This window comes from Ovis canadensis, chromosome 25, assembly GCF_042477335.2.
Source record: "Ovis canadensis isolate MfBH-ARS-UI-01 breed Bighorn chromosome 25, ARS-UI_OviCan_v2, whole genome shotgun sequence".
In the NCBI taxonomy this organism is placed as follows: Eukaryota; Metazoa; Chordata; class Mammalia; order Artiodactyla; family Bovidae; genus Ovis; species Ovis canadensis.
In genome coordinates, this window is record NC_091269.1 from 43,318,607 (window position 1) to 43,332,322 (window position 13,716).

Sequence of the window (13,716 nt, forward strand, 5' to 3'; positions counted from 1 at the left end):
GGCTCCCTGCTGCAGCCCCAGGGGCCTGCCTAGGGGAGGGATTCCTGCACCCCCACCTCGACCTCTTTCAGAAGGTAAAGGCTTCTGTCTTCCAATAGCCTGTCTTCCTCACCTGTAGCTGGAACAAAGTAGAAGCTTGGCTTGCAGGGGCTGTTTGGGTTTCCCGAGAGGACAGGGCAACACTGGCCCCCGCCGCTCCCACTGTTCCTGAGCAGGTCCTGCCTTCATCATCCTATCTGCCAACTCCAGGCGAACAGATGAAGAGACGCCCTGCCCCGAGTAGGTGAAGCCTTGCAGCAGCCCTGGGTAGCAGGGTTGTGGTGCTCTCCCCCCGCGTCCCCCCTCACACACACCCCCTTTGAAAACTAACCCCTTCTATGGGAAACTGGCCCTTGTCCAGCCCTTCCATCCCTGCCCCACCTCAGCCTGGAGGGTGCTGTTCCACTCTGTGGCTGCCATTTTGGATTCCTCCCCCCAGGCTGGTCAGCAGACCCCACATTAGCCCACATTCTGGTGCCCTGTGACTGCAATGCCACGTGAGTCTCCCCGGCCATGGGCACACCTCTGCATGGTCTTCCCCAGGACCGACTGCATGTTCACTTGGTTTGGTGAGACCAGGGTCCCTTTATTGGCACTGCCAGCGCCTACGGCACAGTGATTTTATGGAGAACACAGGTAACGTTAAACTCTAGGTGTGTGTTTCCAGCATTATGTGCTTCTTCTGGAAGGGCCCGAGGCAGGAAGGGTGAGTCAGCAGGCAGAGTGACGTGTGGACCCAGCTGGGCCTGGAGCTTTCTAGGGGATGGGACGGCTGGTGTTCTCTGCCTGCCAGCCTCTTGAGCAGAAGTAAGGGTGACGGCTGTGTTGCTGACTTGCAGAGGCATTCATGTCAGACGGCTGCCATGGTAGTAATGAAAGTCACGGCTGCTGTTTATGAGGGCTTCCCAGGTGACTCAGTGGTAAAGAATCTGCCTGTCAATGCAGGAGACACAGGTTTGATCCCTGGGTCAGGAAGATCCCCTGGAGGAAGACACGGCAACCCACTCCAGTATTCTTGCCTGGAGAATCCCATGGACAGGAGCCTGGTGGGCTACAGTCCATAGGGTCACAAAGAGTTGGACATGACATAGTGGCTGTACACACACACTGTTTATGAAGCACTTAACATGTATTGGGCTTGCTGATGTATAGGCATCCCTCCCATCATCCTCAGCCTCCCTGCAAAGTAGCTTTGCAACTGAAAGAGGAAGGCAATGTGAAGGTCATTGTCTTGAGACCACCCAGCTGAGGCTCCCTTTGACCCTTAACCACCAACTCCCCTGGGGTGGAACTGGGTTCTTAGATGCTAAAGCAGAGAAGCCCTGGATTGGCTCACAGGTTAGGGGCTTTGCAAAATTAAGAAGCTTCTTTCCTTGTGTCTTTATCCTGATAATAAATCAGTGTCCTGGTTGAGTACTGCCCACGGGTGTGTTTTGTTTGGTTCATACAACATGTATAAAAATGTGAGCTAAATTTAACAATTCTGGAAGTTAAGTTTCACAAATTTGGATTTCTGGCTTCTCTTGAAAGATGCAGAGGATCAGTCACATGGCAGCATTTGCCCAGAGCTGATCAGCTACTGTCCCCTTTGGATTCCTATGCCCTCCAGTTTGCCACAGTCCCCACCATTCCCTATTGCCCCAACACTGGAAGCCAGTTATCTTTTTATCAATATATCTACAATTTTTCTTTTATACTGGGTTCAATTTACTCATTATGTTGTATGCCCCAGGAAGGCATTTGACCTTTCAACTCCTGGATTAGATAAGTGTTAGCTCACCCTGTCTTTGAATTATTGGATCCCTGAAGCACTGTCTGAAGGGCTAGCTGGGAGAGGCAGTACCCACTGCAGAGTTCCTGGCCCCGCCTTGTCTTCCCATGGATGTACTGAAGGGTGAGGCATGGGCCAAACTTTCAGATGTGGTCCTTTCGACTGGCTACTTCTCAAGGGTGCGGAGCCTCTCCCTGCAGCCAGGCACTAGGCTTCAGGGTTCAGTAGACACTCCAGCCTGGGGGCTTTCAGCCTGCCCATTGACTGCCTCAGAGGGGGCCAGATCCCCAGACATGAAAAAAATCTCTTTAGTGTGACACCTGTTGACCCTCGTGGAGAGGGATGGAGTGTGGGTCAGCTCCATTTTGTCCTCCTCGGTTGGCGTGACCCATGGACAGCAACGGAAAGCAAGCCGGAATCCAGAGCGAAACCTGAGGGGTGGAGGGTCATCTTGAGAAATGGAGTGAGGCCAAGTTATGGGAACTGCCCTGTGGCTGCCCCACCTCCCGGAGCCGATCTTCCCTCCAGAGGAAAGTTGCTTCGGAAATTCACTCATAAGAGCTCAGGGTCTCTGGAGGACTTCCCTGGTGGTCCAGTGGTTGAGAATCCTGCCAATGCAGGGGACGAGGATTCGATCCCTGGTCCAGGAACTAAGACCTCACATGCCCGTGCAGCTAAGCCTGTGAAGCTAAGCCCGTGACCACAACTACTGAATCCTGAGCGCCCTAGGGCCTGTGCTCCACAACAAGAGAAGCCACTGAAATGAGATGCCTGCACATCACACCTAGAGAAAAGCCGGCGCACAGCAAAAAAACCCCAGGGCAGCCAAAAATAAAGAATTAAAAAAAAAAAAAAAAAGAGCTCAGAGACACGTTCTTTAGTGGGTTGGGGTTTTGGAAACAGCCAGAAGTAATCTGGAGCCAAGTCCAAGTTTGAAGTGGGTGATTAAGCTGGACAAGACCATTTGTTATTACAAACAAATAAAAACAAACCAAGTACAATTATAACACAACAGATTTTCTTGTTTGTTAATTGGCTTCTAAAGGCGTATGCAAAGAGGAATCTTAAGAAATTGGGGCTTTGGCAATGTTGGCTGGAATAAGGATGCTCTCCAAGGGGACTGCTTTGAAAGGAAATATGCACATGGAACTACTAAGTCTGGGGACATTTGCTTAAAGAATAAGTGAGCTTTCCCCTTGGCAGCACAGAGGGTCCCCACGTAAATGAGAGATCAGAGGAAGGAGAGAGTGAGTGGAGAAGTGAGACAGAGCCAGCAGAAGGTAGACACTGTCCTGTTAGGAGCAGAAATAGATGAGGCCCTGTGTGGTGCAGAGAGAGGCAGACAACTGGGTGGTCTGTTCCCAGGAGATGCAAGCTTCTGTGTTGCAGAAGCGCGGACCTGACGTTGGTTCCTCCCCCTGTAGCTCTAGAGAGTCCACGGTGCAGCCCAATGAACACCTTTATTATGGGAGCTTCATGGCCACTGTCCCTTATACCTACACTCAGCATATCCCAACCTGAGCTCCCTATCCTCTTCCCCCCATACCCCTGACAGTCGTCCTCATCTCAGCTCCTGATAACTGACCACCTGAGAACCTGGAGTCATCCTTGACTTCCTCTCCATCAAATTCTGTTGACTGTACCTTAGCAATCTCCAGATTCTGACCACTTCTAAACCCACCATCTCTTACCTGGTGGGATTACTGCAACTGCCTAATCCTCTCCCGGCTTCTCCCCCTTACCTTGGGTGTTCCCTCTGCCTGGAACTCTTATCCAGACAGCTACCAGGGCCCACTCAGTCCTCAAATCTGCTCAAAAGGCTCCTCAGTAAGGCCTACCCTGACCATCCTGTAAAATTGCAACCATTATGCCCATTACTTCCCCCATTACTTCCTGTCCTCCCTTAGCCAGTTCTTCTTTTTTTCTATAGGATTTATCACCTAATACACACTGTGACTCACTGACTCATTAGCTTTGCTTATTGTCTATCTCCACCTGCTCCCCCTAGAAGGCCAGCTCCCTGAGGAAAGGGATCACTGTTTTTGTTCACCAGCATATCCCAAAGGGCCTGGAACAGAGCTGGCACACAAAGCCACTGGAGATTATTTTTTTAGAGAAAAGAAGACTGCACCAGGAGGAACAGTCCTACTGCAGAGCTGGTGTCTTCAAATCCTGAACGATCAGAGGTTGTTTCAGGAACTCATAGAGCCCTGGGGTGTTGACTCCCATGGACTGTGTCATTGGGTACCAGTGCACAGACACAGAAGGCTGGGGGCCCTCCCTGCTGTGACAGTCCCTGTCTCTCAGTTCTCACTTCTCCAACTGCATGGGAGAAAAATGTGTGATGTGGGGATGAGATTACAGACCTTGGAAACACATGGAAGTCTTGTTGTATGAATTTAGGAGAGTTTTCCTTTCTGAGACTCAGTTTCTTTATCTGTAAAATGGGGATAACACCTCCATCCCATTACATGGGTAGCCCTGGTGGCTCAGATGGTAAAGAATCTGCCTGCAATGAATCTGCCTGGAGAAGGGAATGGCAACCCACTCCAGTATTCCTGCCTGGAGAATTCCATGGACAGAGGAGCCTGGTAGGCTACAGTCCATGGGGTATACTTGCCTGTCAGGAGACAATGGAGGGTTCTGATGCCTATTAAACATTCAAAAGATAAAAGTCAGTCTCTCACTTCCTTCTGGCCTGTCCCAGGTGGGTAGGATGTCTGAGCAACAAAGGCTCTATTGGGCTTATGAATGGTCTGGATATCTCTGCAGAGAGGTGATAAAAGAGGCCCAAGGTCAATGTCACCCACATCACTGCCTTGTTAAGGCCAGGACTCAGTGTTCACCTCTCACCGACTCTCACCTGGCCCCACTGTCCTGAGGCTGAGTGGCCTGCTCTACAAGGACTCCTGGGCACTGGGGCTCCCGCCTGGCCCAGCATCTCCCACCTGTGCACGTGCTCCAGAGCACATGCCAGTCCCTCGGTGAGACTCCACTTCTCTAGAGGTACGAGAGCAGCAGGGAGTGAGAACTGGGCTCCTTCCTCCCTGGCAGTCTCTGCCAAGGTCATTTCCTACCGCCCCTGAAAGCCCCTCCTGTGATCTTCCAGGGAGCAACCTGTTTCCCCTCCAGCCGCGGCCCCAGTCCTCAGGCTGTGTTTCATTCACTGTGGCTGGCACTGTTCTCGCCTACAGACAGTCCTCAGTTGCCTCCTCAATGTAGAAAGCTCTTAAAAACATCAGTACCTCCCTCCTCCTTGTTGTTTCTTTTGTCTTTATTGAATTTCTTACAATATTGCTTTCTATTTTGTGTTTTTTTTTTGCTGATAGGCACGTGTGATCTTAGCTCCCCAACCAGGGATCAAACCCACACCCTCTGCATTGGCAGGCAAAGTCTTAACCACTGGACCACTAGGGAAGTAGCCAAGTCCCTCCTTCCTTTACCTGGCTCCTTCCTTCCTCCCTCTCTGGCTGTCCTTCTGCCTCTCTGCCCCTCCCTCCATCTCTCTGTCCCTCCCTTCTCTCTTCTCCTTGTCCCAGGTGCAGCCCCCAGAAGAAAGAGCAGGAGCAGGCAGACGTGAAAGCTGTGGCCTGGGCATTGGGGCAGAGCTTTGGGGAGGGGGTGGGGCTCAAGCGAGGATTATGCTGGGGGATCCCTGTGAGGATGGCAATCCCATGGGGGTGGGTGAAGCTGTGCAGGGGGGTCCGGATGGAGCCAGGCTGAGGAGAGGGGCTGGGGTGAGGGCTACCTGTGGTTGAGGCAGCAGTAGATGATGGGATTGTACATGGTGGAGCTCATGGCCAGCCAGAAGAGCGCCAGGTAGACCTGCTGGATGAACTTGTGGCAGTAGATGTCCTCCTGGAAGGTGCCCAGGATGAAGTAGAGGTGGTAGGGCAGCCAGCAGATGGCAAACGTCACCACCACCAGCACCATGGTCTTCACGAACTGGGCCAGGAGACACTCCGGTCACTCCGCAGCCCGGATGCCCCAAGACCCACCAGTCTTCCTGAGGGTGAGGGTGGGGCACCCCTCATGCCAGCCTGAGAAGCCCTCAATAATCAGGTCCCCCAGAACACCTGCTACCCAGGCACTCCTGGGCCCTCTACCTGAGGGCTTTTGCTCAGGCTGGTCTCTAGGCTCACACTGCTGTCTTTCCTTCTTAGTCCTCACTCCTCAAAGCCCAGTTCAATGCCACCTTCTCTAAAAGGCGTCCTGGATCCTTCTTTGAGCAAAGCAGCTCCCCTCCCTGGAGAGTGGATGAGCTCTCGCTCCTAACCCCATCCTTAGGAGAGACCCTGCCAGCTATGGGTCCGCAAGACCCCCACTCTCTGCAATCTGTGTCTGTCACAACCCAAAGACCAAAGGCAAGTCGGCCGGCCTGGGGAAGCAGGAATGAAGGCTCTGGCCAGAAACTTGGGACAAACACAAGCTACACGCGGAGTCTACCCTCCGCGGCGCCCTTTCGCGGGTGGGCCCGGAATGGCCGATGCCGAGGCGTGGCCAAACTTCCGGCCCCGCCCTGACCCCGCCCCCTCCGCCCCCGGAGTTCACCTTCTTCTTGGCCTGCAGGTGGCGCAAGTTGGCACCATGAGCCTGGTGCCCCGGGACAGAGCGTCTCCAGAGCGTGAGTCCGATGACACTGTAGGCGACGAACATCACCACGAGAGGCAGGAAGTAAATGAGGGCGATCACTACGAGATGGTACCTGGAGGGAGAGTCAAGGGCCTGGGCACCTGGCGACTGCCAGAGCTCCGTCCCCAGGACCTTGCAGTGCCCCTGAGTTTTCCTGACAGGCCACCCCGGGGCCACCTCCCAAGACCTTGGTTTAATTTTTTTTTTTTAAGGCAAACCGACTAGCATACGTGCCCAGTGAGGGCTTCCCCTGCCGCAAAAGGGACACCAGTGTAAGCTCGGAGTCCTTCCAAGTGGCAGACAAGTTATCAAACGAGGAAATAAATAGGAATGAAAAAGTTAACCAATACATTTGTTTAAAATTTATAATGACATTAAGCACAAGTGAAAGTGGCTCAGTCGTGTCTGACTCTTTGCGACCCCATAGACTATACAGTCCATGGAATTCTCTAGGCCAGAATACTGGAGTGGGTAGCCTTTCCCGTCTCCAGGGGATCTTCCCAACTCAGGAATCGAACTGAGGTCTCCTGCATTGCAGGCAGATTCTTCACCAGCTGAGCTATCAGGGAAGCCCCATTAAGCACAAAGGAGGAAGTAAAATTGCATATCCCACCCCCGCCACTATTAACGATTTGGAATATTTTCTTCCAGAATCATGCATTACATGTGTGTATATACACATGTATTAGATAGATTATGTATATCATCTATATCTGCATCTGTCTGTCTAAATAGATTTCCGGGAGTTGATGTGTTTCTATCCTGCACCAGCATCCCTACCAGGGAACGGGGCAGTGAAGACGGGCCACACTGTTCAAGCTATCGGATCACCTCTTCCTGACTGTGAGCATTGTTGGGAACACGGCTCACATCAGCAGACACACTTTCTGCTGTGAGCAAGTGGCCTGGAACACCACTGATGGTGCTCATCCAGTCCCCATGGCGGACACCCAGGGCTGTGCTGAGGCCCTTTTATTTCCTTTGGGGTAAAGGACATGCATGCTGCCCCTTCTGGTTTCTGAGTGGTGCTGCAGTCACGCTCCAACAAGACCCAGGCAGGAGCATTTGGTGGATGGACCCAAGACCCCTGGCCCTGTCATGTGACCTTCTTCTAGGAAAACTGAGGCGTTCCCAAGCCACTTCTCTCCTCCACGTGTGCCAGCCTTTCTGGGCCCCTTTCAAGAGGGGCTGCCACCTGGAGAGAGGAGAGCAGATGGGTTCTTCCCTAAATACCTTCCCTAAAACCTGAGTTTAGAATTCGACTTTCTAATTACAAAATGTCTGGCGCCTCCTAGACACCCTGACCCCCATCTATCCTACTGTGGAGCAGGTAAGGAGACGAGGAGCGGTAAGTGCCAGGCCCCTGTCACCTTTGATTGTGAGGTCACGGATAGACCTTGAGGATCAGCTGAGCCATCTGCCTCAGTGTCCAGATCGAGGAACTGAGGCTCAGAGAGGCATAGGAAGTCTGTGTCATGTAAAACAGCTCTACAGACTTAACACCTAAATGATTTCCCTTTCACTGAGAATCAGCCCTGTGGAGTCAGAAGATCCGGGTTCTTGTCCAACCTCTAATTTAAACCATGACCTTGGGCAATCAGATCTCTCCTTCAGTCTCAGTTTCCCCATTTGTAAAACATGGAGATAATCTCCACCATGCTTCCCGAGTATGAGTGATGCCCCTTTGTTGCCTCATTCTTTCTTGGGTTGGTGCAGGATGGGGATTCACTCTGGGCTAAGTTCCCACCACAAGGAAGAGCCAAGGAGCATTGGGGACCATCTTCTAGGGCCTGCCATTATCAGGAATGGCTTCTCCCACAGCTGAGACTGCCTTTTTCTTGGCATTTTGATTTTGCAAGTGTATGTGCATTTCCCTGGAGAGGGGATCTGTCATTTTATCAGATTCACACACACAGAATGTGAGCCTGTAAGGATGGAGCCCCCAGTCTAAACCTCAGAAGCTCCCTAACCCAAGAATGAATAATAAATTCTCACACACAAGAAACCAAGCTTTGGCCCAAATCCTCTCAGAATTCGAAGTATCACCAAAGGATACCCTCCTAGCCCATCTCTGCCCTCTTGCTTTCTGCCTTCGTCTGAATCAGGGTCGCAAATCACCGACCCCAGAAAACTGGGGTACCCTGGTACTGGTTGGTACCATGAGTTACTACTCCGAGCCTCCAGGAGAATAGCTCCATGTTAAGGTGGAGAAACATCGCCCCCCAGTGGCCAGTCTCGAAATGTTCTGCTCCCATCCCTTCCCGGAGCCAGAAGAGGGGCGCGTCCCTACATGGACACCGCCCACGGAGCATTGAATCCTGAGAACGTGGGAGTACAGGGTGAGGCCAAGACCCACGGCAGGGCCTGCCCTCGAAGCACAGCAGTCCCCAGGAACAGGCTTCTCAGAGGAATGGCGCCTTCTGGCCAGTGCTCGGGACTGGAGGAGAGGTAGGGGCCGGCGCTGGGAGAGGGCTGTCGCGGGGGCGGGGAGGGGCCTGAATTGTCGCCGTGATCTGGTGGCTCTGGGCTCAGAGGGTGTACAGCCTTATGCTTGCGGTAGCCAGGCTTTTCTTGGACTAAGTCTGACGGGTTTGTTTTCGTTTGTTCCCGTTTAAACGACGACATCCTGGGCACAGGTTCTGCTGCAGGCTCGGTACTACGTGCCTCACAACAACCCCTGAGCAAGGGTCTCTTGCGAATCTCCTTTGAGAGAAAGAGCCAAAGGCTCAGAGAGGTTAAGTGACTCAAAGGATCCTTGAGCCAGCAGGGGACAGAGCAGGATCCAACCCGAATACTGTTGCCAGAACCTCAACCGATTCTTTATCCTCTATTTTGAATTTCCAAGGTGCTTGGGGATGACAGAGCCATGTGAGAACTAGGCAAACTGAGACCCAGAAAAGGAAAGGACTTATCCAGGGTCACACAGCAGCTGCACCGAGTCTGAGTTCTGCTTTCTGCCCCCATCCCCTAGCCTATGGTGCCTGCCTCAACTTAGGCTGTCTCCAGGCTCCTCCTGAAAACATCCCAGGCTCCATCATCTGCTCTTTCTTTCTGCCTTAGTACCCTGATATGTCCCTTATTTAAGCAAGAATGTTGAGGAGATTGGGCTCTGAAGCAGGACTGCCTGGATTTAAATCCTTGATTTACCACTTAATAGCTGTGTGGTCCTAGGCCCTTAATTTTTTTAGTGCTTTGGTTTCCTCATCTGAGAAATGGAAATAATAATAATACATACTCATACTGTTATGAGAATTAAATGAGTTCATGTATGTAAAGTGCTTAGACCAGACCTGACGTTTACTGAGTGCTAAGTGTCACTTTGAGTTGATACTGTGCTCACATTGGAGAAGGCAATGGCACCCACTCCAGTACGCTTGCCTGGAAAATCCCATGGACTGAGGAGCCTACCTACAGTCTATGGGGTCGCCAAGAGTTGGACACGACTGAGCGACTTCACTTTCACTTTTCACTTTCATGCACTGGAGAAGGAAATGGCAACCCGCTCCAGTGTTCTTGTCTGGAGAATCCCAGGGATGGGGGAGCCTGGTGGGCTGCCATCTAAGGGATCACACAGAGTCGGACACGACTGAAGCGACTTAGCAGCAGCAGTGCTCACATTATCCCCCGCCCACTCACAGATACCTGTGCACTCACACTCACACGCTGCACATGTGTACACCATGGATGTGCATGCACGCACACACAGGCGCATGCACACACGCCATGTTCCCTCACCCCCAGGCCTTACAGAAGGAGCGTCTTGCCACCGCTGTCTTCAGGCCAGGCCACCACGCACTTGGTGGCGCCCTCATCCATGGTGATGGTGGAGTAGAAGCACTGGGGGAAGGCGAGGGCCAGGGCCACCAGCCAGATGCCAGCAATGACCGCTCTGGTGCCAGGAGCTGAGAGCCGGGGCTGTAAGGGGTGGACGATGGCCATGTACCTGTGAGCAGAGGGCGGTGTGAGTCGCGGGTGCACTCCCATCAGACCAGCCTGCACCTCCTCTTCCCAGTCCAGGCCCACACTCTCCAGCCTATTCCCCGCACCCCGCTGGTGACCTGCAGAGAGCTGCCGGGCTGGTGACAGTCTTGTCGACACATGGCACGCTAGCGCCCTAAACTTCTGTCCACCTCATCACCTCCTTCTGAGCGTGGACATACTCTCAGAAGGCCACAAGAGGGCAGTGTGGCCACACCAGAAGTCCATCTGGGGCATTGTCCTGCAGCTCCGCCCTGCTGAGTTTCTCAGCAGCCCAGCCTCTCTTCTGTTCAGAAACTCTTAACAGCGCAAAGGTCTTCTGCACAAAGCCCAAGCAGTTGCCCACCAGCTGTCGGCAGTGGAGAAAGTGCTCTACATATGCAGAAATGACCTTGGTCCTAGATGACCCCCCGAGCCTTCCTCCCTGGGATTAATCTGAACCTTCAGACATGGCCAGGACGATAAGACAAAGCTCAAATCCCACCCTTTCGCTGATCCTGACATACTGACATCCTGATATACTACCTGCCCCACCCCAAAACACAAATCCTAGCGCCTCGAATCCCCTATCCCCTTTCTAATATTTTCCCATAGCCCTCATGACCTCAAAATACAATGCATAATTTATTTAGTCTTGTGTTTCTATTTAAATTTTCACCAGGGCAGGCATCTTTATCTGTTTTTACCTGAATGTGCAGAGCAGTATCTGTACATAGTGGGCACTGAACGTAAGAATGAATGAAGAAATGGATGGATGAGTCTCCATTATTACCATCCTGACCTGAGCCACCATCTTCCCTCCCCTGAGTTACTAGTCAACCGCCTCCTGCCTGTCTGGACTCCTGGCTTCCACGCTGCCCTCTACAGCCCATACTACCCAGCCCCCAACCTGAGCTTTAAGGCGGAAGTTCCATGAGGCCATGCTTTTCCCACTGGTGTATATTCCCCAGTGCCTGAGACAGTGCCTCAGATACTTACTGAGTGAATGAGAAAGTCTTAGGTGACTTAGACCTGCTGACTGATCACTCCTCCACCCTCCTGCCCCTCAACCCCTCCAGAGCCTTGCTCTGCAGCCCCGGAGATACAGCACTTGGGAGGTAATTGGCCCCATCGTAATTATGTGGTAACTGCATGCAGTGTTTAATTTTCCCCTCACATAATCTATCTAGGAATAGGAAACAAAATAAGCAATTTCCTTGTAAAAGAAAGAAACCAAAACAAAAATCAACTCCAGAGAAGAACACTCCAGAAGGTCCCTAAGACACTGTTCTTCCCCTATAGCCTTGAACAGCCATCTAGGGCAAAGTTCTTTCTCGTGTCTAACCTTATCCTTTCTCGTCTCAGTTCCACAGTCCTCTGTGAAACTATTCCAGATGCATAGTCTAGGATCATGAGCAGGTTAGGAGGCAATTAATTCCCTGGGTTCTACACTTAACTTGCTGTGTGACTGTGGGCGTGGTATCAGCCCTATCTGAAGCCAACACAGTGAACCGGCTCCCCCCAGCTGCCCCACTACCCCGCTGCCCCTTCTTGCCTGTCAGCAGCAATGGCAGTCATGGAGTAGATACTGACGAACATGGCTGTGATGGGGAAGAGGTTCTGGAAGTAGCAGAAGGCACGGCCAAAGTACCAGATGTTGTGGCTGGCGTAGACGAAGTTGAAGGCAGCGTTGAAGGCAGCCATGCAGAGGTCGGCCAGGGCCAGGTTGACGATGAAGTAGTTGGTGACTGTGCGCATCCTCTGATGGGCCAGAATGATCCAGATGACTGTGGCATTACCCATCACAGCCACCAGCACCAGGCCCAGGTAGGCTGCGGTCCACAGTGCCAGCTGCCAGCCGGGCATGGAGAAGGCTGTGATGCCCGTGGCGTTGCTGTCAAGGCCAGACGAGATGTTTATATCGGTCATCACGACACAGGCCCCCATGGCCTCCTCTGAGTCTGGGACAAGGGGTAAGGCTCCTTGGCTCCCTCCAGGCCCTGGTGCCCTGTGGGAGCACACAAATCCTCTCTGAGTGCGGGGAGCAGGAGGAGTGGGTGCCGAGCCAGGCGCGCCCAGGGAGCTGGGGGGTCACTCCCAAGTCTCAAACAGAGATGAGTTAGGCTGAGCAGACAGCCGGGTCCAGAGCCCTAGGCACTTCAGATTCCCATGTCCTGGCCAGCCTTCTCCAACGTCACGTGGATATCTAGAATCCAAGACGTGGTCTCAGAGTAAGAGGCATCCTTCTAAATCATCAGCCTGCGTCTTCACTGCAGAAATGGAAAAACAGATTCCAAGTGGGGACCAGCCCAGGTCATGTAGTAAGTTGGTGATAAACTCGAACCCAGGTCCCTCCTAATGTGGTTCAGGAGACATTAGGGATCAGATGTGCGCAAAGCAGCTGTTTGGATCCCGCAGGTCAGTTGTGCAGCAGGCTGTCTCTCCAGGCGCTGGGGTGCAGGCGGGGAGGCCGTCCCGCTACTATCCGGGCGGGGCCGTGCGGTGCAGGGCGGCGAGGGCCTTGGCAGAGGTGCTGTCTTCTCACGAGCTGGGGCTTTGCCTCCGCCCTTTGCCCCACCTCCCGCATGGATGGCCAGGCTTCATCTCTTGAGGAAAGATTTAGGACTGGCTGCTGAGGCAGGGAGAGACCCAGGGAAAGTTGAGGGGGTGGCCGGGGTGGGGCCTGGCATGGAGGGCACAGTCCTCAGTAGGGTGTTTACATTCAGCGGGGCCGGAGCTTCGTCTAGAATGTGACTAGGGGCACGGGCTTGGGAGCCTCGGGGGCTCCAGGCAAGGACTCCTAAACCTTTCCGAACTTCAGCTTCCCCATCTGAAAAAAATAGGAGCAATACAGTGTGCATCTCGCAGTGTATTGGTGAGTTTTAAATGAGATAGTGTATATTAAGTCTGCTTAGCACAGGAGCTGACACGTAAAAGGTGTGACAAGGAGTCCCAGCCCCGTGGGAGGCCCCCGGGCCTGCTCAGGGCTCTGTGACCAAGAGAGAACGCAAAGCACGTCCAGCACGTTCTCGGGTGATGTTAATGCTGCTGGCCCAGGGACCTCACTTTGAGAACCACTGTCTTAGGACAAGGACAGGGCTCACCGCCTCTCCTGTGAGCTCCAGAAAACCCCGAGGGGCGGCCTGCAGACTCCACTCTTGCACGCTGACTGTGTGATGTGTCGGGCACTGCCTGAAGCTGCTGTCTGAGTGACTGTATGTGTATGTGACTGGCATGTGTAAGCGCATGCACATCCGTGCACCTGTGCACACCCGTGGGGGTGTAGACCATCAAGACCGGGCAGCCGCAGAAGGGCA

At 53.0% G+C, this 13,716-nt stretch overlaps 2 protein-coding genes and 1 long non-coding RNA gene across 5 annotated transcripts in view; 2 read left to right on the plus strand and 1 right to left on the minus strand.

Moving 5' to 3' along the window:
* Positions 1 to 604: 604 nt before the first annotated feature.
* TACR2 (tachykinin receptor 2) lies at positions 605 to 12,882 on the minus strand. Of its 2 annotated transcripts, XM_069571958.1 has the most exons (6): positions 11,955 to 12,882; positions 10,191 to 10,385; positions 6,362 to 6,515; positions 5,559 to 5,755; positions 2,131 to 2,241; positions 605 to 972 (listed from the first exon to the last, which is right to left on the minus strand). In XM_069571958.1, the coding sequence occupies exons 1-6, from the start codon at positions 12,344 to 12,346 to the stop codon at positions 954 to 956; spliced, it is 1,068 nt and encodes a 355-aa protein (XP_069428059.1). In that variant the 5' UTR covers positions 12,347 to 12,882; the 3' UTR covers positions 605 to 953. The 2 variants fall into 2 exon arrangements, with proteins under 2 accessions (XP_069428059.1, XP_069428058.1); XM_069571957.1 differs by lacking the exon at positions 605 to 972 and having other exon boundaries at positions 1,982 to 2,241; positions 11,955 to 12,841.
* Positions 6,396 to 6,785, plus strand: LOC138430105 (uncharacterized). Its single transcript, XR_011253001.1, has 2 exons — positions 6,396 to 6,484; positions 6,655 to 6,785. It is a non-coding gene; the product is annotated as an uncharacterized lncRNA (long non-coding RNA).
* Positions 8,725 to 13,716, plus strand: part of TSPAN15 (tetraspanin 15) — a 90,427-nt gene continuing 85,435 nt past the window's right edge. Inside the window, exon 1 of one of the 2 annotated variants that reach the window (XM_069571965.1) lies at positions 8,725 to 8,890. The gene's annotated coding sequence lies outside the window, so the exon portion shown is untranslated. The remainder of the gene's footprint in view (positions 8,891 to 13,716) is intronic. The other variant, XM_069571963.1, reaches the window with a different exon arrangement.

Bases quoted from the DNA above. Each gene is read 5' to 3' on its own strand.
- TACR2 (XM_069571957.1), bottom strand. From the start codon at position 12,346: ATGGGGGCCTGTGTCGTGATGACCGATATAAACATCTCGTCTGGCCTT. The intron at 6,516-10,190 runs GTAAGGCCTGGG...CTCTCCCTCCAG, and splicing joins GGTGGCAAGACGCTCCTTCT to GTACCATCTCGTAGTGATCG. The intron at 5,756-6,361 runs GTGAACTCCGGG...CTCCTGGCCCAG, and splicing joins ACCTGCAGGCCAAGAAGAAG to TTCGTGAAGACCATGGTGCT.